The following is a 23,857-nucleotide window of genomic DNA, read 5'->3' as shown; positions in this document are numbered from 1 at the left end:
ATGCTACTTGATTTCATTTAATTTTTGTGTGTGTGTCTGGTGAATAATTATCCTCTTATTTTAGTAGTGAGGTAGCACATGGCATTATCTGTTGGGTATACAAAAGGGGATAACTCAGATCAAACGAATAAATAATTCTTAAAAGCAAATGATATTGCAGAGGAAACGCGATGATATGTTTCACTAATTTTTGGCATTAAGATAAAGCTAACCTCAATGTAACTTTTTAGCCTTTCTGTATTTTGTAAAATTCTTTGTATTAACAATTTCTAATCCCTTGTGTCCTACACATTCTTTAGAGATAAAGAAAAATATTTTCAAATTCACAAATCAAGCACATTCATTTATCCCATGCAATGGCTCAATCCAGCTGCAACTTAAGTCAAAGGAAACACTAACGTGCTTTAATGGAAGTAAGATCAGGTCTCAACTGAATTGTAAGGAGTTCAAATAAAAGACTGTAAAGCTTCTTAAATCCACGTGTATTCAGTTATCCTTTAAGGACCTTAAGAGTCTTCTGAGTGTTCTGTATGTCAAGACATAGTTAAAACATACATATCATACATTTTCAAATACTGAAATTGCCTTGGGTTCTGTATATTTTTCACCATATAGATACATCTGCCAGTTCTTTTCCTCCATTGTGTTACTGACAATATTGTGTCCTTAGACTGATTCCCTCCACTTGTACTACATCAAGCTGTAATGACATCAGATCTCAAGCAAAATAGCACTGGGCAAGGTCAGTGCCTAAAAGGGAGATTTTTTAGGGCAGAAAGTAATGTTAGTGATTCAGTAAGTGGTGATTGTTCCTCTGAGTCAGTACCAAACCAGCATTCAAACCTGGTGTTATAGGAACCAGACTGCTGCAATTGACATCTTTAAGATATGACACAAAACGGGGGTCCTGATCATTAAAGATCACACGAGTAACTTTCATCTCTGGCCAAATTCCAACAGAGATAATTACATTCTGCCTTCATAAATTGCCCCTAATGTAACTAACTTGTTGTAGTGAACTTTAGAGTATCAAATGGGTAATGCATCTGAGCTTTTGAACATGTTGGACCCACCTTCCAAAAGATTTCTCACTTGTTTGTTTGTTCATTCATTCCTGTCTCAGCAAAAACTGAATTACAGTGTAATAATGTTGGAGTTGGATAAAGTATGCATGGATTTAGCTATTGTATTTCCTCTGTAATTTCAATTGGAGAAGTTATTTTCCACATTTTGTCTTGAACTCTTATGTAATGTTGTTTTGTTTTGTTAAAACAATTACTGAGATTCACCCCAGGGATGGTGTATGTCAGCGGTGGGCAAAATTTCTCTATGTAGAATTTGTAAGTTAGTAAAATTTTGAAGGGAGTTGGTTTATATTTGGATAAAAGGCACTGAATAAATGCAAGATAATTCAATGCACTGCTATACAGCTAACTATTGAAAGTACCCCCCCAGTAATTTGCTTTGTCATTTATAGAAAACCTGGATATATGACAACTTGTCATTTGAATATATCTTTTAAATATTGTTTTATTTGCATCCAAAATCTCTCTTTATATTCTGTTTGTGTGTACCATGAATTTCCTGTTACTAGTTTGCATTTGTTAGTTTTTATGATCCTTAGGATTAATTTCATGTGTCACACATGCTGTATGTACAATATTAAAAAATACCATGTTTTACCACTGATCAGTATTATCTTGGGGCCTGGCTGGGAAACACTTACTACTAGGCATAGTATTTAACAATATTAATAGTTCACAGTAGCATGTGTTATGCCTGATCATTTTTTTGTAAGGCTGGGGGCCAAATGAACCATTATTACAAGAGGTCATAAAATCTCCATCGAGAACACCATTAAGTTTATAGCAGGGTCTTTAATTTCTCTGCTTTGAGATTTCCTGGTTTCTCCCATTTCTTAAGTAAATGTTTGCAAATTCTGCTGAGAACCACAGATTCTTGTTCAGCTTGACCTCTGCATATTTCCACTTGTGATCAACAGGGCACAAGCTCAGAATCTTGTACTCATCAGTACCCATTAGGGTTGCTTACCCCAGCGCCCCCACATCATATAGGGTTATACCAATCTAAAAGAGGAGTGGCCCCAATCACCTCTCAGTTCCTTCTCACTGCTAGAGGTCCAGTGAGCTTGGCATTCACTCAGTGCCCATGATGCTTTGCTCACCAGTTTTTCTTAACTTCTGTCCCTTTGAGGGCAATTTTTGTTTATAATTAATTAGCTAATCAGGACAATCATTAATCTTGAGTTATACTATTACAAGGCTGTTTTGTTTCAGAGGAAACTGAAAGATGTTATGAAGAACAGATCACCAGGCAGATCAAAATAAATAGTTCAAAATACATTAAATATAAGGAATGCAAGAAGTCCATACATCTGAATGTGTTTATTGCAGACCAACAAAGAAGAAGAGGGAAATTAATGTATAATGGAACAGCAGTGAAGGTAAATGGATTTGTTCAGGGGGTTGGAGTTTGATCCAGCTTTGCTTTGCACACTGACCAAGAAAATGCTTATTTCAGTCCAAACGTGATTTTTATGAGAAATCCAAGTGTAAGATTGCAGTAAGATTGCAGCCTACAATGAGGAACTGGCATTGTAAACACCCAAAAGAGAGGGGTTCCAACCAAGACTTCTGAATGAAATAAAATGTAAAGTGGCCAAGCTACTGATGAGAGTATTGCAGTTTATTCATTAAAACAGCAACTGCTCCTGAAGACAGTTAACAAGTTTGCTAAATGCTCACTGAAATCAAACACAAAAGGGGCTCAAACACAGTTAAATCAAATTAACTTGTAAATGTGAATTCATATTTATAAAGCATTTTTGGGGATAGTTGCTCAGTTGTAGTGACTTAAGTGTACTTAAAATTTAAGTGCAGATGAACAAGAAAAATATAATCACATTTCCACTGATATAACCATAACGGCATAATTTTTAGAAGATTCTGTTTTTGACAGTGGAAAAATTACTATAAATCTGTCTCACTTAAAGTAAACTGACACGAAACTGGGAGGAGTGGTAGATACGCTGGAGGGGAGGCATAGGATACAGAGGGACCTAGGCAAATTGGAGGATTGGGCCAAAAGAAATCTGATGAGGTTCAACAAGGACAAGTGCAGGGTTCTGCACTTAGGACGGAAGAATCCCATGCACCGCTACAGACTAGGGACCGAATGGCTCGGCTGCAGTTCTGCAGAAAAGGACCTACGGGTTACAGTGGACGAGAAGTTGGATATGAGTCAACAGTGTGCCCTTGTTGCCAAGAAGGCCAATGGCATTTTGGGATGTATAAGTAGGAGCATTGCCAGCAGATGGAGGGACGTGAGCATTTCCCTCTATTCGACATTGGTGAGGCCTCATCTGGAGTACTGTGTCCAGTTTTGGGCCCCACACTACAAGAAGGATGTGGAAAAATTGGAAAACGTCCAGCGGAGGGCAACAAAAATAATTAGGGGACTGGAACACATGACGTATGAGGAGAGGCTGAGGGAACTGGGGATGTTTAGTCTTCGGAAGAGAAGAATGAGGGGGGATTTGATAGCTGCTTTCAACTACCTGAAAGGGGGTTCCAAAGAGGATGGATCTAGACTGTTCTCAGTGGTAGCAGATGACAGAACAAGGAGTAATGGACTCAAGTTGCAGTGGGGGAGATTTAGGTTGGATATTAGGAAAAACTTTTTCACTAGGAGGGTGGTGAAACACTGGAATGCGTTACCTAGGGTGGTGGAATCTCCTTCCTTAGAAGTTTTTAAGGTCAGGCTTGACAAAGCCCTGGCTGGGATGATTTAGTTGGGGATCGGTCCTGCTTTGAGCAGGGGGTTGGACTACATGACCTCTTGAGGTCCCTTCCAACCATGATATTCTATGATTCTATGATTAGGTACGTTAATGGTTATTAATGACCTACCATACTTGAAAATCTAACTGGAGCAATAATAAAGAATTTATTTATTTATTTTTTACAAAAATGTAAACTCAGTCAAAGTATCATTCAGATAAATGTAGTAAATTGCAGGGAGCATTCTGATTGCAAGAGCAGGAAATAAATAATGGTGCTGAACTACCAAATCAATAAATAACTATAGGGCACTAATTGCATAATCCCTTCAGTTGAATACAAACTCTAATGGTATCAGCATACTCTTCCTTCAGCTGGAAGGACAGACTTTTGTATCTGGTAGAGTTAATTAACCATTATATCTTTTAAGGTAGTGATCCAAAGTTAGATTAGGGGTTAGCAGGTATAACTCGGCTTAGTTTGATCCTGTGATATTAGGACTCCATGTAACCTACATAATGGACTTATACCAGTTTTACACTGGTATAAAGGAGAACATAAATGGCCTTTTGTGCCTTAAACTCAAAGGAAATAATGTGTCTATTGCTGCTTGTTCACCCTGTACAAAAAGGAGGAGGAGGACAGACTCTTAGGCCTGATCTCTATGTCCTCTGAGAATTCAATAAATACGTGCTAAGTGCCAGATGCTTGTTTCTGGTCTGTGTGTGCCCAGCACAGCTCATTACATGGCTTTAAACGTGCATGAAGACTCAGGGTATTGCTCAATATCTCACTATTCCAGAACACAAACATCCAGTTCCTTAGCTTGTGTAAAGTGACGTCATTATATTGAGCTACGCTGCTTTGGACTAGTTGCAGATCAGGCCAACAGAATGACACTGACAAGTTTCCTCATTAGCAATGAAGGGCAAAGTGAACACATCTCATCAGTGGTTTGCAAACTTTGTTGGCACCCCATTCTCTTCACAGCAGAGTTCAAAGTACTGGTCCTGATCTGCAAGCCACTTCGAGTACATCTACACTACAACTAGACAGTCATGACTGGCCTGTGCCAGCTGACGTGGGCCTGGACTAAGGAGCCATTTAATTACAGCGTAGACATTTGGGCTCAGGTAGGAGCCTCTGCTCTCGGACCCTCCCACCTTAACCCAAGTCAGCTGGCACAAGCCAGCCACAGGTTTTTAATTACAGTGTAGACATACCCTTAATGGCCTTTGATTAGAGATTTGAGAGTGAATTAAAACAGCCTGGCTTGAAAGCATTGATAACGTGGATCGCAGTTGCTCGGTTCTCATTTGTGAGGAATGTTTGAAGCCTACGAGGCAAAGATGGTAGAAGAAGTTTTTCACCACTTGCAATGTGTGTTCAGAACACTGAGATGTATAGCAGCACCCCCAAATCTTCACACCACCTTGATGATCTGTAGTCTCAGGTTCTCTCTCTCAGGAGTAAAAGTAGTATATTGATAAGTTCCTCAAAGTGTTTTCCCCTTCCTATCTATATCACTTCTGGCTTTTCTGGGCTGAGGTCAGAGTCATCTTCATTTTTCTGCTGATTTCTTCTAGGTATTGGGACATCTTGGTGATGATGGAGGCTACATCGGTGGAGAAGGTGATATAAAATTGTGTTGAGTTTCATCTGCATATTGTCAGCACCTGAATCTGTAGCATGTCTGTCTCTCTGAGCAGTCTCATGTAGGTGTCAAAAAAGCGAGGAGAGAGTATTCAGCCCCTCACTGCTCTCTGGGTTCTGTCTGAATGGAAAGATTGAATCCAACATAGTACTATCTATTCACACAAGATTCAATGTGTGTACCATGAGCACTATATGATCTCAATTCCCTTGGACAATTCCTTCCTCCTAATTCCCAGTTAGTTCCCTTCACAAAACCTGATTATTCTGACATTGAACAGAAAGGGCTCAGTATAACCCAAAGAGAATAACAACAGGAACAAAAATGTTAATGCTAAATCACTACTGATCCTTATATAAGGATCCCCTCTTGGTGTGCTTAAATAGTTTGACACACTGACTACTAACCTATACCAAAACATTACTGCTAGCATTGCACCCGGTAGTAAATTATTATAATATTTGACATCAGTTGCGGGTGCATGGAGGGTATAATTGTAAGTAGAAATTAGCTCTTTATAGCTTAAACCTAAAATGTTGTTATGAGAACTGTGTGTAATGTTAAAAACAATATTTACCCCAAGTGCTTAGAACCCACAATGGAATGCAACTTGTAGATAAACACTTTTTGGTTTGAGCCTGTGGCTGCTGCCATGAAGGCAAAGTTGTCTAGTGGTTAGACCACAGGACTAGCTCTATGGACACTTGGATTCTAATCTTGACACTGACAGTAACGTTTTTTTACTTCATATCATTTCATCTTGGCTTCCCTACCTACAAAATAGAAATAATATCTACCCTCTTAATCTGGAGTAGGTGATGAGGTTTACTCAGTGTTCGTGAAACATCATGGGATCTCCGGAAGGAAGAGTTTCAGTCCATTGCTTGAAGTCTAAAATTCAAATTTTAAGAGTCTCTAGCATGTAGTTTATTGAAAACTGCTGTTAAATAGCAATTATTTTAGATTCTTAGAATCATAGAATATCAGGGTTGCAAGGGACCTCAGGAGGTCATCAAGCCCAACCCCCTGCTCAAAGCCAGACCAATCCCCAACTGGATCATCCCAGCCAGGGCTTTGTCAAGCCTGACCCTAAAAACTGCTAAGGAAGGAGATTCCACCACCTCCCTAGGTAACGCATTCCAGTGTTTCACCACCCTCCTAGTGAAAAAGTTTTTCCTAATATCCAACCTAAACCTCCTCCACTGGAACTTGAGACCATTACTCCTTGTTCTGTCATCTGCTACCACTGAGAACAGTCTAGATCCATCCTCTTTGGAACCCCCTTTCAGGTAGTTGAAAGCAGTTATCAAATCCCCCCTCATTCTTCTCTTCTGAAGACTAAACAATCCCAGTTCCCTCATCCTCTCCTCATAAGTCATGTGTTCCAGTCCCCTAATTATTTTTGTTGCCCTCCGCTGGACGTTTTCCAATTTTTCCACATCCTTCTTGTAGTGTGGGGCCCAAAACTGGACACAGCACTCCAGATGAGGCCTCACCAATGTCGAATAGAGGGAAATGCTCACGTCCCTCCATCTGCTGGCAATGCCCCTACTTATACATCCCAGAATGCCATTGGCCTTCTTGGCAACAAGGGCACACTGTTGACTCATATCCAGCTTCTTGTCCACTGTAACCCGTAGGTCCTTTTCTGCAGAACTGCAGCCGAGCCATTCGGTCCCTAGTCTGTAGCGGTGCATGGGATTCTTCCGTCCTAAGTGCAGAACTCTGCACTTGTCCTTGTTGAACCTCATCAGATTTCTTTGTCTAGGTCCCTCTGTATCCTATCCCTCCCCTCCAGAATATCTACCTCTCCTCCCAGGTTAGTGTCATCTGCAAACTTGCTGAGGGTGCAATCCACGCCATCCTCCAGATCATTAATGAAGATATTGAACAAAACTGGCCCCAGGACCAACCCTTGGGGCACTCCACTTGATACCAGCTGCCAACTAGACATGGAGCCGTTGATCACTACCCGTTATGCCCGACAATCTAGCCAGCTTTCTATCCACCTTATAGACCATTCATCCAGCCCATACTTCTTTAACTTGCTGACAAGAATACTGTGGGAGACTGTGTCAAAAGCTTTGCTAAAGTCAAGGAATAACGCGTCCACTGCTTTTCCCTCATCCACAGAGCCATTTATCTAGTCACAGAAGGCAATTAGATTAGTCAGGCATGACTTGCCCTTGGTGAATCCATGCTGACTGTTCCTGATCACTTTCCTCTCCTCTAAGTGCTTCAGAATGGATTCCTTGAGGACCTGCTCCATGATTTTTCCAGGGACTGAGATGATGCTGACTGACCTGTAGTTCCCAGGATCCTCCTTCTTCCCTTTTTAAAAGATGGGCACTACATTACCCTTTTTCCAGTCGTCCGGGACCTCCCCCGATCACCATGAGTTTTCAAGGATAATGGCCAATTGCTCTGCAATCATATCTGCCAACTCCTTTAGCACTCTCGGATACAGCGCATCCAGCCCCATGGACTTGTGTTTGTCCAGCTTTTCTAAATAGTACCAAACAATTTCTTTCTCCACAGAGCGCTGGTCACCTCCTCCCCGTGCTGTGCTGCCCCGGGCGGTAGTCTGGGAGCTGACCTTGTTCATGAAGACAGAGGCAAAAAAAGCATTGAGTACATTAGCTTTTTCCACATCCTCTGTCACTAGGTTGCCTCCCTCATTCATTAAGGGGCCCACACTTTCCTTGACTTTCTTCTTGTTGCTACCATAACTGAAGAAACCCTTTTTGTTACTCTTAACATCTCTTGCTAGCTGGAACTCCAAGTGTGATTTGGCCTTCCTGATTTCACTCCTGCATGCCTGAGCAATATTTTTATACTCTTCCCTGGTCATTTGTCCGATCTTCCACTTTTTGTAAGCTTCTTTTCTGTGTTTAAGATCAGCAAGGATTTCACTGTTAAGCCAAGTTGGTGGCCTGCCATCTTTACTATTCTTTCTACACGTTGAGATGGTTTGTCCCTGTAACCTCAATAAGGATTCTTTAAAATACAGCCAGCTCTCCTGGACTCCTTTCCCCCTCATGTTATTTTCCCAGGGGATCCTGCCCAATAGTTCCCTGAGGGAGTCAAAGTCTGCTTTTCTGAAGTCCAGGGTCCGTATTCCACTGCTCTCCTTTCTGCCTTGTGTCAGGCTCCTGAACCCGACCATCTCATGGTCACTGCCTCCCAGGTTCCCCTCCACTTTTGCTTCCCCTACTAATTCTTCCCAGTTTGTGAGCAGCAGGTCAAGAAGAGCTCTGCCCCTAGTTGATTCCTCCAGCACTTGCACCAGGAAATTGTCCGCTACACTTTCCAAAAATTTCCTGGATTGTCTGTGCACTGCTGTATTGCTCTCCCAGCAGATATCAGGGTGATTGACATCTCCCATGAGAACCAGGACCTGCTATCTAGTAACTTCCGTTAGTTGCCGGAATATAAAAGCTTTTAAAATTTTTCTTTGCATACCATCCTATAATATAATTACCAGTTTATAGATATGGCCTTTGTGTTTCATATGCTTTTTGGCTTACATTTAACGGGTACCTATCCAATTTATGATTTTGAACAAGTAAATAACGTAATATACTTTAAAGATGTAAACTATGTCAACTTCACAGTGTTTACATTTGTCATCCTTTTTTAGTCCTCTCCTTACATTAATCATAAGTTGTAAAGTATTGAAAAAGTGTCTGCAATTTTAGATGTCAGCCATTCCCCAGTTACAATTAGCATTTAAAAGACTTAACATAAATTTTTATTCAAATATGCCGCCTTTGGTAGTCATGGTAACCTCCCTCATCAGTATCTTCCAGCTTCAGAATGTGCTGCCACAATACTTCTAGACACTACCATTCAGGTTTTTTCACTTGTTTCCTTCCTACCTTCTCCTCATGCACAAAAGACATACACCTGCCCTTGCAAAGTCTAAGCTGCATAACAACAAGAAAGGAGACAAAATAAAAATGTAAAAAAAGAATACTTATAAGCACCACTGCATGAATCTTTCTGGAGATAGAAACTGATGAAGAAGAATGATTTATCTCTTGGATGACTTCAGCTGGTGTCTACATGTGGTACAGTAGTTAAATATAGTAAATCCTTTCTCTTCTTTTCTAATCATTCTAACATTCCTACCCTGGTTGGTGCACCTGGTCTTGGCCTCTGATATCCATCTAGACAAATATCCTATAGTCTTCCAGTCATTTCCATAGCACCCCACTGAGACCATAGCTGCTGTCATCTGCTGAAATGGCAGTAGACTTAAAAACATTGTAAATGCCACTACTGGATATGTAAAGTGACGTTATGTCCCAGTTCTACCGAGATAGTCCTATTTTTATTTTGATGTCCCAGTGTCCCAATAACTACTTTTGGGATGCTTGAAATGTCCTGGCTTTTCATTAAATCAATCAAAACATTGGTATTTTTATGTTTGTTCAAGATGTATTGCTATGCTGAGTAGAATTTGCTCTCTGTTTGGCAGGAACTAACAGTCCAGTGGAATGAATATTCAGTGTGATGGACAGCAGAATGAAAGGAAAGCAGAACAAGCAGACATACTTACAGAGCTGTTCTTTAGCTCTAAGCGAACACTAACAATATTTGCAAAAAGAAAAGGAGTACTTGTGGCACCTTAGAAACTAACCAGTTTATTTGAGCATAAGCTTTCGTGAGCTACAGCTCACTTCATTTGGTTAGTCTCTAAGGTGCCACAAGTACTCCTTTTCTTTTTGCGAATACAGACTAACACGGCTGTTACTCTGAAACTAACAATATTTGTTAACTTGAGTTTCATTGTAAACTTATTCAGAAAATAGAGTTATGTTAGTGAGCAATGGAAACCTGAAGCCATTTCCAAATATTTCTCAGGGCTTGTCTGCAAGAACAATTAGTTCACAGCAAGCTGGGACGTGAATCTAACCCGCTCTAGCCTGCCACAGACTAACTGTCCATGTGGACACTGCTGACACACATTACCAGTTTGTTAGAACCAATGTTGAAGGCCAATTTAGTCAGGGTGGATGTGGTCCACTCCCAATAATTAATGAGGAGGTGTCAAGCCTTCTTGGCCTTCAACATTGGTTCTCCACTTGTAAGGTAACTCCCTTCTCTTCATGTGCCAATATATATTTATGCCTGTTTCTGTAATATGCATTCCATGTATCCGAAGAAGTGGGTTTTTCACCCAGGAAAGCTTATGCCCAAATAAATCTGTTAGTCTACCGGACTCCTCGTTGTTTCTTCCATCAAATATCTCAATTCCTTGCTCCTCCCCCTTGTCAAATCAGGAAATTGTCCCTTTCAAACCCATAATTTCCTCATTCAAGTTGCTCCTCCATCCCCAATACATCCTTTGTGTATCTCCCCTACCCCAATTCTTTCTTTCAAATTTCCCTCCCTGTCTCGACTCCCTCCCTCTGGGTCCTTCACTCAAATTCCTCCCCCTCCCTTCATCCAACTGTCCCACCGTATCCCTCTACCTCTGACTCTCCACATCCTGTCCTTTGAGTTTCTCCCCTTTGGCTGTGTAGTGTTCCCATTCAGGAGAATTATGCTACTGCTCAAGGAGCCCAGGAGTCTTGCACAAATTGGAAGATTTAATAGATCAGAAAATATGAGTAGACTGAATCTTGGCATTTCCAAATGACCCCTTACATCCTGACTCCTCCACACTCACTCCAGAATAATATGAGTGGGATGGGGGTGGGGAGTCTTGAAGTAACTGGGTCAGGTTGGTTTTTTTAATGTTTTGCTCAGTCCAGGTGACATTTAGCCTTTACCATTCCCTGCATAGAGTAGCTGTACAAAACAGATCTAGGAAGAGATTGTGTGTGTGTGCGTACGGATGTCCGTCTGTATTTATTATTATTTTAATTTGTAATAGGAACAATTTATAACATAGAATTGTTATTGTTGATGGGGTGGGATAGCTCATGTTGCCTCTATTTGTGCTGGATCTGTTCTGCGGACGGAGATCTTCAGTCAAGCTGGCTGGGAATTTTTTGACAGGCCATTTTTTGTGCCCCACCCCCCAATTTGTCAAAGTGGAAATGATATGCAAAACAGGGGGTTTCAAGAACTCTCCAGACCCCCCCCCACCCCCATTGGAATATTTGTTAATTGTTAAAACATCCTATTTTGACATTTTAAAACTGAAAGTTTCAGTTTTTCCAGTCAAAATGCACTTTGTTTTGAAATTTTAGTAAATTTAGATTAAAACATGGTGAAAGAAGGAAAGATCAAAAACAAATGAAAGGTTTCAGAATTATTAAAATGAAATCTTTTGGCTTGCCCAAACCAAAATGTTCTTCATATTTTTGGGTCTTGAAAATTTTTGAGATTCTGACTTTTCCTCCCAGTTCAGGATGGGAAGGGAAAATTTTTTGCAGGTTGGGGAAAGACATCAGTCTCTGTGGCTGTATGGAGAGTAGTTTTAGCCCTGTTGATCCCAGGATATTAAAGAGAAAAAGATGAGTGAGGTGATATCTTGTATTGGACCAACTTCTCCTGGGGAGAGGGACAAGCTTCCAAACCACACAGAGCTCTTCTTCAGGTCTGGGAAAGTCTCCCTGGCCCTGTCTTTCACCATCCCTAACTTCACTGTATGAAGGGGGAGGCGGGAGAGGGAAAGAAAATAGGACAGGCTGATAGGCAGGGAAATCTCATTGTATGTATATCACCCACTGAGCTGCCAGGCTTCGGTGGGTCCCTGTGACTTTGTGTCATAACCTTCAGCTGGCACATGCAGCTAGGCACATGTTCACCTGCTTGCAGCTACAGACTGATGTGGGAGGGGAGCCTCCCGCTCCTTGACTTACGGTGTCCTCTGTGCCAGAGCGAGGGAGGCAGAGCGGATAGGCAGAGGGGAGGGAGGGAGTGGCCGAGGCAGAGGAGAGCGGAGCAGGGTGGAGAAAGGGCCGGCAGTGGATGCTGTGCAGCTGGCACCGGTCAGTCTCACCCGGAGCTCAGCCTCTCACTTCGGCGGGTAAGAGGCGGCGGCCGGCTGACAGCAGCATCCTGCACCCGCTAGTCCCTTGTTCGCACATCACGTCCAGGAGGAGGGGAAGGCGGAGGGCAGGGGACCGGTCCCGGCTTGTAGCACCGGCGGCGCCGTGCGGGCTGCACTCATGCAAACCACCTTCTGCCCCGGCCCGGCGGGGGAGAGCGCTGCACCCCGGTAAGTGCTGGGCCCCGCGCTGGGGCTGGGGCTGGGGCGGCGGCAGCTGCGGGGAGGAAGGGGCGCGGGCGGGAAGGCGAGTGGGGAGGGCTCCGGGTTAATCCCCTCAGCCCCCCCCCCCCCCGTTGGCCCTTGGCAAGGGTAGGGAATGGGGGGGGATGGGGGTAGGACTGCCCCCCACACTGATCGTTTGGTATCTAATCCCCCCATTCCTTTGAAGTGGTTTCTTTGTGGGGCCCCACTCCCTACCCCCCCCCAATTTGGTTACCCATCTAAATTAAGCAAATGGAGGGAGCACCCACCTCCTCATAGCAGACAAACCCACCCCAAAAGCTTTTCCTGCCCTAAATGGGGCTGCCCCCCCCTCCCCTTAGGGGACAAGATATTTCCCAAGCCACAGCCCCCACCAGGGGGTTCTCTGTGATGTCACATGAGATGTAAGGAGACGGTGCAGGTGCACAGCCGTGAAGCTGAAGCTGGAGGTGGGGGAGAAATCAGGAAATAGTTCCCCCTCCCCAAGTACCTCGCCTTTATATGAAGTGTTGTTCTGAGATTGGGTGTTGGGGGGGGGGAGGGTTGGAGAAAGGAAAAGTTTTGCAAAGTTGGAGCTGAGTTAGTGGTACCTATTTGTGTGTCTGAGACATCTTTGCAATGACCCAGAGGAAGGGTATATATTAAAAAAGAAAGTCAGTGAAAAGGAGTTTTCCCCTTCATATTCCTAGATACGTGTTAAGTGCAGATATGTGTTATCCTAGGGGCTCAAATCTCCTGAGTGTGTGTGGCTGTCCATCTATCTAATCAGTATGTTGTAGAATTATCGAAACTGGGGAGGTACAGGGTGTATTTTGTCATTCAGTTCACACATCTAGAATTATATTTCTGATTTCCCTTTATAAACATCTCAAGAGAGAGCTATTTGGATCATTGGTTGTGTAAATTGCAAGCATAGCCACTAATAATATGTATCTTTATCTTGACTGTTTAATATTATTTGTGTCACACTGGTAGGGAGTCAATCTAAGATGGAAAACGAAATACCTCCCTTATGGGCTGTAAAAAAATTTTTTATACCCCTGGCATCATCTGGAAATGGGAACCATTTTTTTAATAAAATCAAGAAAATGGATCCGACTGTGCAACTGCTGTGTGCCCAAATGTGGATAATTGAAATTCTGTATTTAACAAGACTGTAATCACTGGTTTTAAATGTATTTTTAAATTTATTTTTAACATTTCATATAATCTGTAATAATCAGACATGTTAATACCTTAATGTCCTGAATAATTGGCATGATATAAAGTCTTTCTATGTGCATATTCAATATACAGTAGTAATAGTAATTATTTTTATTGCTTACAGCATAAAAGATCTAATGATTGTATACATCATTTTCTGTATTAAGATATGTCTTTGAAAATAGTTTAAATTCATTAATCATACAGCCAATATTCACAGTAGTTGTTCTGTGTTAACAAAGCACACTAATGGGCCAATACTCCAAACTCTTTCTTATGTTCTTACTCGCCCATATACTTCAATGGCAATATTTGTGTTAGTCAAGACTATTTGCTTAAGGGTTTGCAGGATTGGGCACTTAAGTTTTTAGAGGATATATGTCACATGTGCTTTTACTTTTCAAAAAACAAAGAAAAAAATATTGATAAATGATATTTTTGTCTTCGGTTGTCCATACACTTTATGATGTTTCAGGGCCTGATCCAAAGCAGGCTGAAGTCAACGGGAGTCTTTGTCTTGAATTCAGGGAACTTTAAGTCCATGTCTTAATGGGACATAAAGAAGACATAGATGTATTTGATCTTTATTTCAATCCTATTGTCACCAGAGTTATTCCTACTTAAAATTCAATGACTGTTGCAGGATTGTTTAATTTAAATTTAACGTTTAAATTAAAACTGCTTGAGTTGCAAATAGGTCTGAATAGGACTGTATTTGCCCTTAGGTTAATATTTAATGTAGATATTCCCACAACATTTGGGGATTAGGCATTGTGTAATCAGAGTGACAAATAATGAAGAAAAGGAATGCTTTTAGTAGCATCCACTAACACAATCGTTTATGCATTTTTACATATACTTTGGGGACAGCTTTTAGTCTCCGCTGGAATTATTTGTCATCTGCTGAGAACTGACTTAGTTCTGAATGGCATGAAATGGTCTGATTACTGATGGATTTTTATCCACTGGATTTTCCTCCTGTGCAGAATTTATTTTTGTATTAAAACAAACATTCTGTTGCTGTGTCTGCTGGAAAGCTTAGTTTTGATTGGATGCAACATGACAGTACATTACAATTTTTGTTTGCAGTGTTGTAGCCATGTTGGTTCCAGCCTCTGAGAGAGACAAAGTGGGTGAGGTAATATCTTATATTGGACCAACTTCTGTTGGTGGAAGAGACAAGCTTTCAAGCTTACACAGCTTTTTTTCAGTTCTGGAAAAGGTAACCAGCGTGTCACAGCTAAATGTGTGGGATAGATTGATAAGTGTAAGGTGTAACACATGTTGCAGGAGATTACTTAAAAGGAAGTGGGCAATTAAAACCTCTACAGTCACAGGAAAAATGTTTAATATTCTGTATTAAACGCTTTGTTTAATCATGTACAGTAAAACATCTTTTAAAAAGTCAGGTTTCTAATCACGTGTTATTAATAAAAGTTGTTTTTCCTTTTAAGCATGAATGACGAATATACTCCATCTGAAGCATAAAAGTACTTGATTCTGGAAAAGCACGTGAAAACACCTTTAGCGTTAAAATCAGGAAGAAGTATGAAAGAACAGTCTGTCTGATACTGAATTTCTGGGCCACAACATCTTTCAGAGAACAAAAATGGCTCTTTCTAAAAACACTGTTGCAAGTATCCTTGAAGAATGGTGTTTGGAGGAACCACTGTTTAGGTGTAGAAGGCAACAGAATGTCAGGAAAAAACTGAGACTGATACGAATAATAGGTTTTTTCATGAGTATAATGGCCATTAGCACTTTCTCTCTTTCAATTAGTGCCTTTTTCAAGATGGAGCCACATAGCACAGAGATGACCAGCAGTCTAGGTAGCCAAAAGTCAATGCATGGGCATCAAAGAACTCTGCTGGATGTCAAGGAACAGAATCAAAATGGCACTCCAGATCCACCTATTTCTATGAAATATGAAACTGAACACAATCATGCAAAAGGAGAACACTCCAAAGGAGAGTACCCAGAAGACCTTTTTTCTCTTGCGGAAAGAAGAAGGGGGGCAGTAATCCTCCATATCCTGGGAATGATTTACATGTTCATAGCCTTAGCCATAGTCTGTGATGAATTCTTTGTTCCTTCACTGACTGCCATCACTGAGAAGCTAGCCATATCTGATGATGTGGCTGGGGCAACATTCATGGCTGCGGGTGGCTCAGCTCCAGAACTCTTCACATCTTTGATAGGAGTCTTTATATCTCACAGCAATGTTGGCATTGGAACAATAGTAGGATCTGCAGTATTCAATATCCTGTTTGTTATTGGAATGTGTGCTTTATTTTCTAGAGAGATCTTGAACCTTACCTGGTGGCCACTCTTTAGGGATGTGTCCTTTTATATCATGGACTTGATCTTGCTAATAATCTTTTTTTTGGATAATTTAATCATGTGGTGGGAGAGCTTAACACTACTGACAGCTTATTTTTGTTATGTGACTTTCATGAAATTCAACGTTCAAGTAGAAGAATATGTGAAAAAAATTTTAAACAGGAACAAAGTTGAGAAGGTAACAACAGCAGATTCTGAACAGAAGGTTGGTTATTTTTTAATACGTATATAAATCTGAAATGCTTCTGTGTCTTAAGGGTCCTCGCTGTGGTAAATATATGTGACATGGAGGTTTCTAGGTTTTACCAAATATTTCTGTGATTACCATACCATATAGTCCACTGTACCAGTCAACTGGCAAATAAGGCATGAAATAGCTTTTTGAAGCTTATTTACTCCCAGTAGTTTTTTACTCCATAATAGTCTAAGCCACATGGGTAACCATTCAAAAGTCAGCATTTACCATATCACGGTGTTTAAGATACTACGGATATCCCCTATACTCTTAAATTAGACAGTAGCTTTAGTATCTCTTGGCAAATGCTGTCTTTTTTATGACTACCACAGCACTTTCTTCACCAGGAACAAGTAAACAAATTTGGAACAATATACAAAAGTACATCTTTTGTAAATTTATCTGTAGAAGCAACAGAGGGGATCCTGTTATTTTTCCAGTTATTTGGATTTACACTATTTCATCACTTTTAAAGAATTTTTATATGAATTAACTTTTCATTTTTCTTTGCAACATCTCAATGATTACATTGGTATAGGGCTGGGCCTTTAATTTAAACAAATATCTTTATTGCACATGATCTCTCAGCTGAACATACTACAGTTATAAGCCTCATACTTGGGCCTTGTGATGAAAGGTGGGGATGTTTGCAATGGTATTCAGTGGATCTGGTTATCATCAACTTGGTGAAGATAACTATAAAGAGAGAGTTTCTTTAGAAAGGAGGTATTTAAGCTAATTAGAAAGCTGAATTCATAAATACTGCATGTAGGCAGCGTGGAATTTTGTCTCAGAGCTTTAGAATACTTGTGCAAACTTTTCATTTGTCATCTAGGTGGGGTTTAGTCAAGAGCCTAGTTGCATATGAATATGAGATGTTGGCATAGGGAGATTATTTACACATAGATGATACAGTCAGATTTTTTCATGAGTTAAAATTGTTGTTCAGTAAAGTATGATAGAATTAGCCACCATTTTGTGTGTGTCTGCAGCAGCCACAAAATGGTGGAACGGAATAAAAATGATGATCTTGATCTCTCTGTGTCTCTCTATATGTATATGTGTGTGTGTATTGCATAGACACAGATAGATATACATATGGGCTCCAATCCTGCTGCTGATAGCATACAGTCAGACTTGTGCACCCATGCAGAATGCCAACTAAGTTAATGGGGCTTCACATGGTAGTGCAGTACACCTAGGTGCTATTAGTTGTGGGATGGAGACATAGAAAATGATCAGAAAAATTTCCATCAAAACAACATTCAAATGAAAATGGGGGCGGGGAGTGAAATGTTTTTCATTTTCTGACCAGCTTTAGCATATATATAATAATGTTTATAAATAAAGAGATTCCTTTTGGCCTTTGTATTCCATCCATTTTCCCAAAACAGAACTGTCAACTTTTTCTGTCTCAACATCTCTGTTTGAAAATGAAACAAGAAGGAAAATAGCAAACAGCTATTTGCCTTAAATAATAAAGCGTCTTTCAAAAGTTGTATAAATATGTCTGCTTCTTAAGAATGAAATCTCTGGTAAGGAATTGTAAAGACAATCACATTTTATACTAAATGTGTTTCTGTAGGAAGCGGCTGCAGTATATAGAGTACTCCTAATTGATCAGTCCATGATTACTTTATCTATTAATCTTCTTATACAAGACATATGATATACTATTTGAGGTTTTTCTTTCATCCAAATAAAAATGGAATCTGTCAACTGATTTGGATTATCCAGGTCGGTCTATTTCAGTCTATAAAGTAACATAGTGTGTTGTACACATATCATGATAAGGATTTATTTATTCTTTACTCAACAGGAGAATAAAATATTTGAAAGCCAAATCAAATGTTCTGAATGCACACTAAAGTACTCTTGATAGATTTGACTAATTAGGCAAAAGCCATTTTGCAAAGTTCACTCATTTACTATATTTGAATAGTTCATTCATTTTCTTAAAGCTGACTCTATACCCATTTCAGCTTGTGCATTCCATCAGTGGTTCACTCATGTGTGTGTATAGCTAAAGTAAAATGGGTATTAAAGAATCATAAAATTGTCAACTTTTTTCTAGAGAAATTAGCTTTGCACCATATTTGTGAAAAGACTGGGAAAGTGGACTCTGAGAGCATAGTTACATATATATATATATATATATGAGTTAGGCTGTAAAAGATTTTGGAAACTTCTATTAAAACTTTGAAATAATAATCTATTCATTATCAATTCCTTTAGTATTCATATGAAAAAAATGATCAGGATTGACTCATTTGGTAATAATGGGGAATGTCATATAGTAAGTGCTTCAATAAGAATCCTGTTGTTATTCTGCATTCATTTATTTATCATGAATCTAAAATGTTAGATAATTGCGTTGTATTGCTTTTTAAATGAAAAAAACTGGAAAATACAGCAGTCTCTCCTATAGAAATGTTAAAGGGTTCACTTTGTACAATCATTTCCTCAAGCAGAGAATAAAAATACTTATTGAGTGGTTAATCTCAGTGGCACATGGATGCTTACTTCCCAACCAATGGAGATTAGAAGAGCTGCAGAATTGGTATTCTTGATCTTTGAAGGCAGAACTGCCTTACTTCAATACTATCCCTTCCTCCACAGGGAAAGTGCCATGGTATCCAAGGCAAAATAATATTGTATGTTATAAAATTAGCATATTTATATTCAAAAGCAACAAATGTAATTGTTCCTAATGCAAAATTGGCTTTTGTTTGATGTTTTTCTGTGAGGCATGGAATAGTGAGACAGCTCCTTGCAGTCACTAGATAGTGACTAAGGGTGTTCTCAGGGACTCTTACTGCAAAGCTGTTTCATGCTTTTGGGTTTTGCAAGACTCAGTAGAAAATTCTCCTGTTCCTTTTTGTTGCTTCTTCTAAATGTGCAGTACCAGCTCTACCATGGGTAAGCTGGAAAGTGATCAGCCAAGGAAACTGTTGTCTATGGTGTTTAACTTTAAGACTTTGTTGTAATCTGACAGCAGGTCAACAGAGTTCTGAGAGGTCTAAATAAAGAAACATAAAGCTGGATAGCTGAAGGGTTAAGTGGCTTAGCAACAAATCTCAACCTCAAAGAGTAAAAAACCGAGATATTCATAGAGATAGATGAAAAACATTTGAAATGGTTAAAAGTCCTGTTGAAGTATATGGCAATACTTTGATTATCAGTCCCTTTCAGTAAAAGTCTGCAAGAAACTTGCTATGCTCTAAGAGGGAAATTCATCCCATTGTGGGAGCCCTCATAATTAAGGCTAAAGCAGGGCGTAAGTAGTGTATATAGCACAGGGTGAATTTCATCCCATAAAGAACAATCTTCTGAGTCTTCTGGTGTATTTTTAGGCTTAAATCATTTTGTTTGTCCATGGTGTAAATCACCCTGTCTGTGTTTAAATATAAATCAATATTAATATCTCCTATCAAATTAAAAATAGGTCTTAATTACATATGAAATCGTCTGTCTCTCTGCCTGTTAGTCTTTCTCAAGGATATTTCTAATGCTTGTGTCACCAGTTGTGTCTAGGTGCCTCTTGAGTTTCACATAGATCTGAGAAGTATAGTTGGCACCAGTAGATTGTGAGCACTGAAGCACAAACAGAAAGCCATTTTTTGTGGTGTAGTCTTCTCTTGTTGTATGAATTATCTGTGTAAATGCCTGTGCATCTAGTCAGGAACATCTGCATACTGAGGGGTTTAAATTTAATGTGGGTTCACTTTAATCCCATGTTTTCAAGCTCTTGTTCTTTAAATATCCCTATCCCCTTTACAAAAAGTACAAGTTAAGAAAATCTGGCAGAAGTTGACGTGGGCAAAGGCATGCTAACAACAATTTAGTGAAATGGATGAGAATGGTACAGATTGCAAGCTCCTTGGGGGTGGAGCCTATGTGGTCCTTAGTGTTTTCTACAACACCAAATGTATCGACAGTGCTCAGTGAAAAACTGTGATAATCCTCCTCCTCGGTTCCATTCTGCCTTTGGGGTAAGCACAACATGCTGAGCAGCATGGTGATCATCTTCTGCAGGTGAGCTCTGCAGAGGCGTACAAACAGGAGGGGGAAGGAAGGAGGACAGATAAAAGGGGGAAGAGGTCAGAGAAGCAAAACAAAACAAAAGTGGACAGACAGATGGGGAGGTAGAGTGGGATGATTAAAATATGAACATAAGGGCAAACCTGGTAGTGTAGTAGCAGCACATCATAATTCAGAACCAACCTTGGTCTTTGCTTTCCAGGCCAGCAAGGGGCTGGAAGTGCTGTGAATGGATGACACACAGCCTGGCATGGAAGCCTTAAGTTTCTGACTAGTGACCCTATACAGGAGTAGCATGGAAGAGCTTTTAGAAAGAACCACATAGTTGGATGGAGGGGATAAAAGGAAAGAGGTAAGGATTAAAATAAAGGATGGGGAGAGTAAAACAAAAACCAGCCTGGGGGGAAAAGTGGAGAGGTACAGATAATCGTACAACTGTACAAAATCTAAGGAGAGAGAGATGTAGACAGAGAAAGGATGAAGGAGAGGAAAGAGAAAATGAGAAAGGAATAACTTTGAAGGTAGTGGAAACAAGAATTATAGCAGTTTTATTGGTTGCCTCAGCAGAGAAACAAAAGATTGGAAAGCCAATGCAAGGGAATGAAAATTGAATTTATCATGCCATCCCTATTAGCGGATCTTGCTTTAGCTGTGGTGCAATAGCTGGGTAGTCTACCCTGACACTGAAAATGTTGAACCTTTTCTGTAGATAGAAGGCTTCAATCTGTTCTTGAGATGTCAACTTCCACCTCGTTAAGTACAATTATATTATTACATTACAGTCTTCCTGCACCAATGTTGGCGCATAGGGCAGAAACTAGTCTCTTCCATTCCTCTGTCATTTGCTGCTGCTTCTATCTGCTCTATATTGTTGAAATCAACTGTTCTGCTCTCCCTACTAAAGGTTCTTCTTAAGGTTTTTTATGGGCACCCTTGTTTCCTCACACAAATTAGCTTCCACTTGACAGCTTGGGAGTCTGTGTGTTAGCATCTGGAGTAGATGCCCCAAATGTGTCCAGCCTTTCTATCTGATGCTACTGGAAATTAGCTGCTGGTTGGAGATTTGTCAGGTTTCTTCATCGATGATGAAATCTTTCCAACAAATGCCCAGAATCTTTCCTAGGCACTTTCTTTAGAAGGTATCTAGTTTTCTAGTTTTAGTAGATCTCCAGTTCTTGCAGCCATATGTTAGTTCTGAGCTTATGGTTGAATTGAAAATTCTCAGTTTTGTTCTGGTGCTGTAGATCTTTCATTTCCATATGTTGCTGGGTTTAGTAAATGCTGTGGATGGGATGTCTTTCCTACCCTTGGTTTCACTTCCCTCTTGAGGTCTTCATTGGCCAATATGCTTCCAAAGTAGGTGGACAGTTCTACTTTCTTGATATGTTTGCCTTCTAATGAAATGTTAGTGGTTAGTGTCTGGGTTTCAATAATGTTTGTTTTTGCATAATTAATTTTGAGCCCTTCTTGGCCTGTTGTTTTTGCTGGTTTGTCTATCTTTGTAACTTTTTTGAGTTGTTGCTCAATAGCGCAATATTATCAGCGAAGTCTGGTCTTCTAGACATTTTCCATCTCCCCATCCTATACCAGTGTTTCTGTTACAGTTGCACTATTGCACAAGTTAAAAATTACTTAGACAAGATAGATGTCTTCAAGTCACCAGGGCCCGATGAAATGTATCCTAGAAAACTCAAGGAGCTGACTGAGGAGATATCTGAGCCATTAGCGATTATCTTTGAGAAGTCATGGAAGACAGGAGAGATTCCAGAAGACTGGAAAAGGGGAAATATAGTGCCCATCTATAAAAAGGAAAATAAGGACAACCTAGAGAATTACAGGCCAGTCAGCTTAACTACTGTACCTGGAAAGATAATGGAGCAAATAATTAAGCAATCAATTTGCAAACATCTAGAAGATAATAAGGTGATAAGTAACAGTTAGAATGGATTTCTCAAAAACAAATCAAGTCAAACCAACCTGATAGGTTTCAGAGTAGCATCCGTGTTAGTCTGTATTCACAAAAAGAAAAGGAGCTTTGTGGCACCTTAGAGACTAACAAATTTATTTGAGCATAAGCTTTTGTGAGCTACAGCTCACGTCATCGGATGCATTCAGTGGAAAATACAGTGGGGAGATTTATATACATAGAGAACATGAAACAATAGGTGTTACCATACACACTGTAACGAGAGTGATCACTTAAGGTGAGCTATTACCAGCAGGAGAGAGGGGAAAAAAACCTTTTGCAGCTTTCTTTGACAGCGTAACAAGCTTTGTGGATGGGGGGAAGCAGTAGACGTGGTATATCTTGACTTTAGTAAAGCTTTTGATACTGTCTCGCATGACCTTCTCATAAACAAACTAGGCAAATGCAACCTAGATGGAGCTACTGTAAGGTGGGTGCAAAACTCGTTGGAAAACCATTCCCAGAGAGCAGTTATCAGTCGTTCACAGTCATGCTGGAAGGGCATAATGAGTGGGGTCCTGCAGGGATCAGTTCTGGGTCTGGTTCTGTTAAGTATCGTCATCAATGATTTAGATAATGGCATGCAGAGTACCGTTATAAAGTTTGTGGACAATACCAAGCTGGGAGGGGTTGCAAGTGCTTTGGGGGATAGGATTAAAATTAAAAATGATCTGGACAAACTGGAGAAATGGTCTGAAGTAAACAGGATGAAATGTAATAAGGACAAATGCAAAGGACTCTATTTAGGAAAGAATAATCAGTTGCACACATACAAAATGGGAGTACTGCGGAAAGGGATGTGGGGGTCATAGTGAACCACAAGCTAAATGAGAGTCAACAGTGTAACGCTGTTACAAAAAAAGCAAACATCATTCTGGGATGTATTAGCAGGAGTGTTATAAGCAAGACAGAAGAAGTAATTTTTCTGCTCTACTCCTCTCTGATTAGGCATCAACTGGAGTATTGTGTCCAGTTCTGGGTGCCACATTTCAGGAAGGATGTGGACAAATTGGAGAGAGTCCAGAGAAGAGCAACAAAAATGATTAAAGGTCTAGAAAACATGACCTATGAGGGCAGATTGAAATAATTGGGTTTGTTTAGTCTGGAAAAGAGAAGACTGAGAGGGAACATAACAGTTTTCAAATATGTAAAAGATTGTTACAAGGAGGAGGAAGAAAAATTGTTTTTCTTAACCTCTAAGGATAGGACAAGAAGCAATTGGCTTAAATTGTAGCAAGGGAGGTTTAGGTTGGACATTAGAGAAAACTTCCTAACTGTCAGAGTGGTTAAGCACTGAAATAAATTGCCTAGGGAGGTTGTGGAATCTCCATCACTGGAGATTTGTAAGAGCAGGTTAGACAAACACCTGTCAGGAATGGTCTAGATAATTAGTCCTGCCATGAGTGCAGGG

The 23,857-nt window shown here is 40.2% G+C and overlaps 1 protein-coding gene across 2 annotated transcripts in view; it reads left to right on the top strand.

Moving 5' to 3' along the window:
- Window positions 1-12,371: 12,371 nt before the first annotated feature.
- The window catches only part of SLC24A2 (solute carrier family 24 member 2), a 169,572-nt gene continuing 158,086 nt past the window's right edge, over window positions 12,372-23,857 (top strand). Inside the window, exon 1 of one of the 2 annotated variants that reach the window (XM_078852940.1) lies at window positions 12,372-12,628. Coding sequence is in view for 1 of the 2 variants with exons in the window: in XM_078852939.1 (XP_078709065.1) it covers window positions 16,317-16,409 (93 nt within the window). In the remaining variant the exon portion in view is untranslated. Of the gene's footprint in view, window positions 12,629-16,282; window positions 16,410-23,857 lie in introns of those variants that run through there. The other variant, XM_078852939.1, reaches the window with a different exon arrangement.

The sequence above is a fragment of the Lepidochelys kempii genome, chromosome 5, assembly GCF_965140285.1.
Source record: "Lepidochelys kempii isolate rLepKem1 chromosome 5, rLepKem1.hap1, whole genome shotgun sequence".
In the NCBI taxonomy this organism is placed as follows: domain Eukaryota; kingdom Metazoa; phylum Chordata; order Testudines; family Cheloniidae; genus Lepidochelys; species Lepidochelys kempii.
Note: the sequence above shows the minus strand (reverse complement) of the source record. Positions and strands in the feature narration are given on the sequence as shown.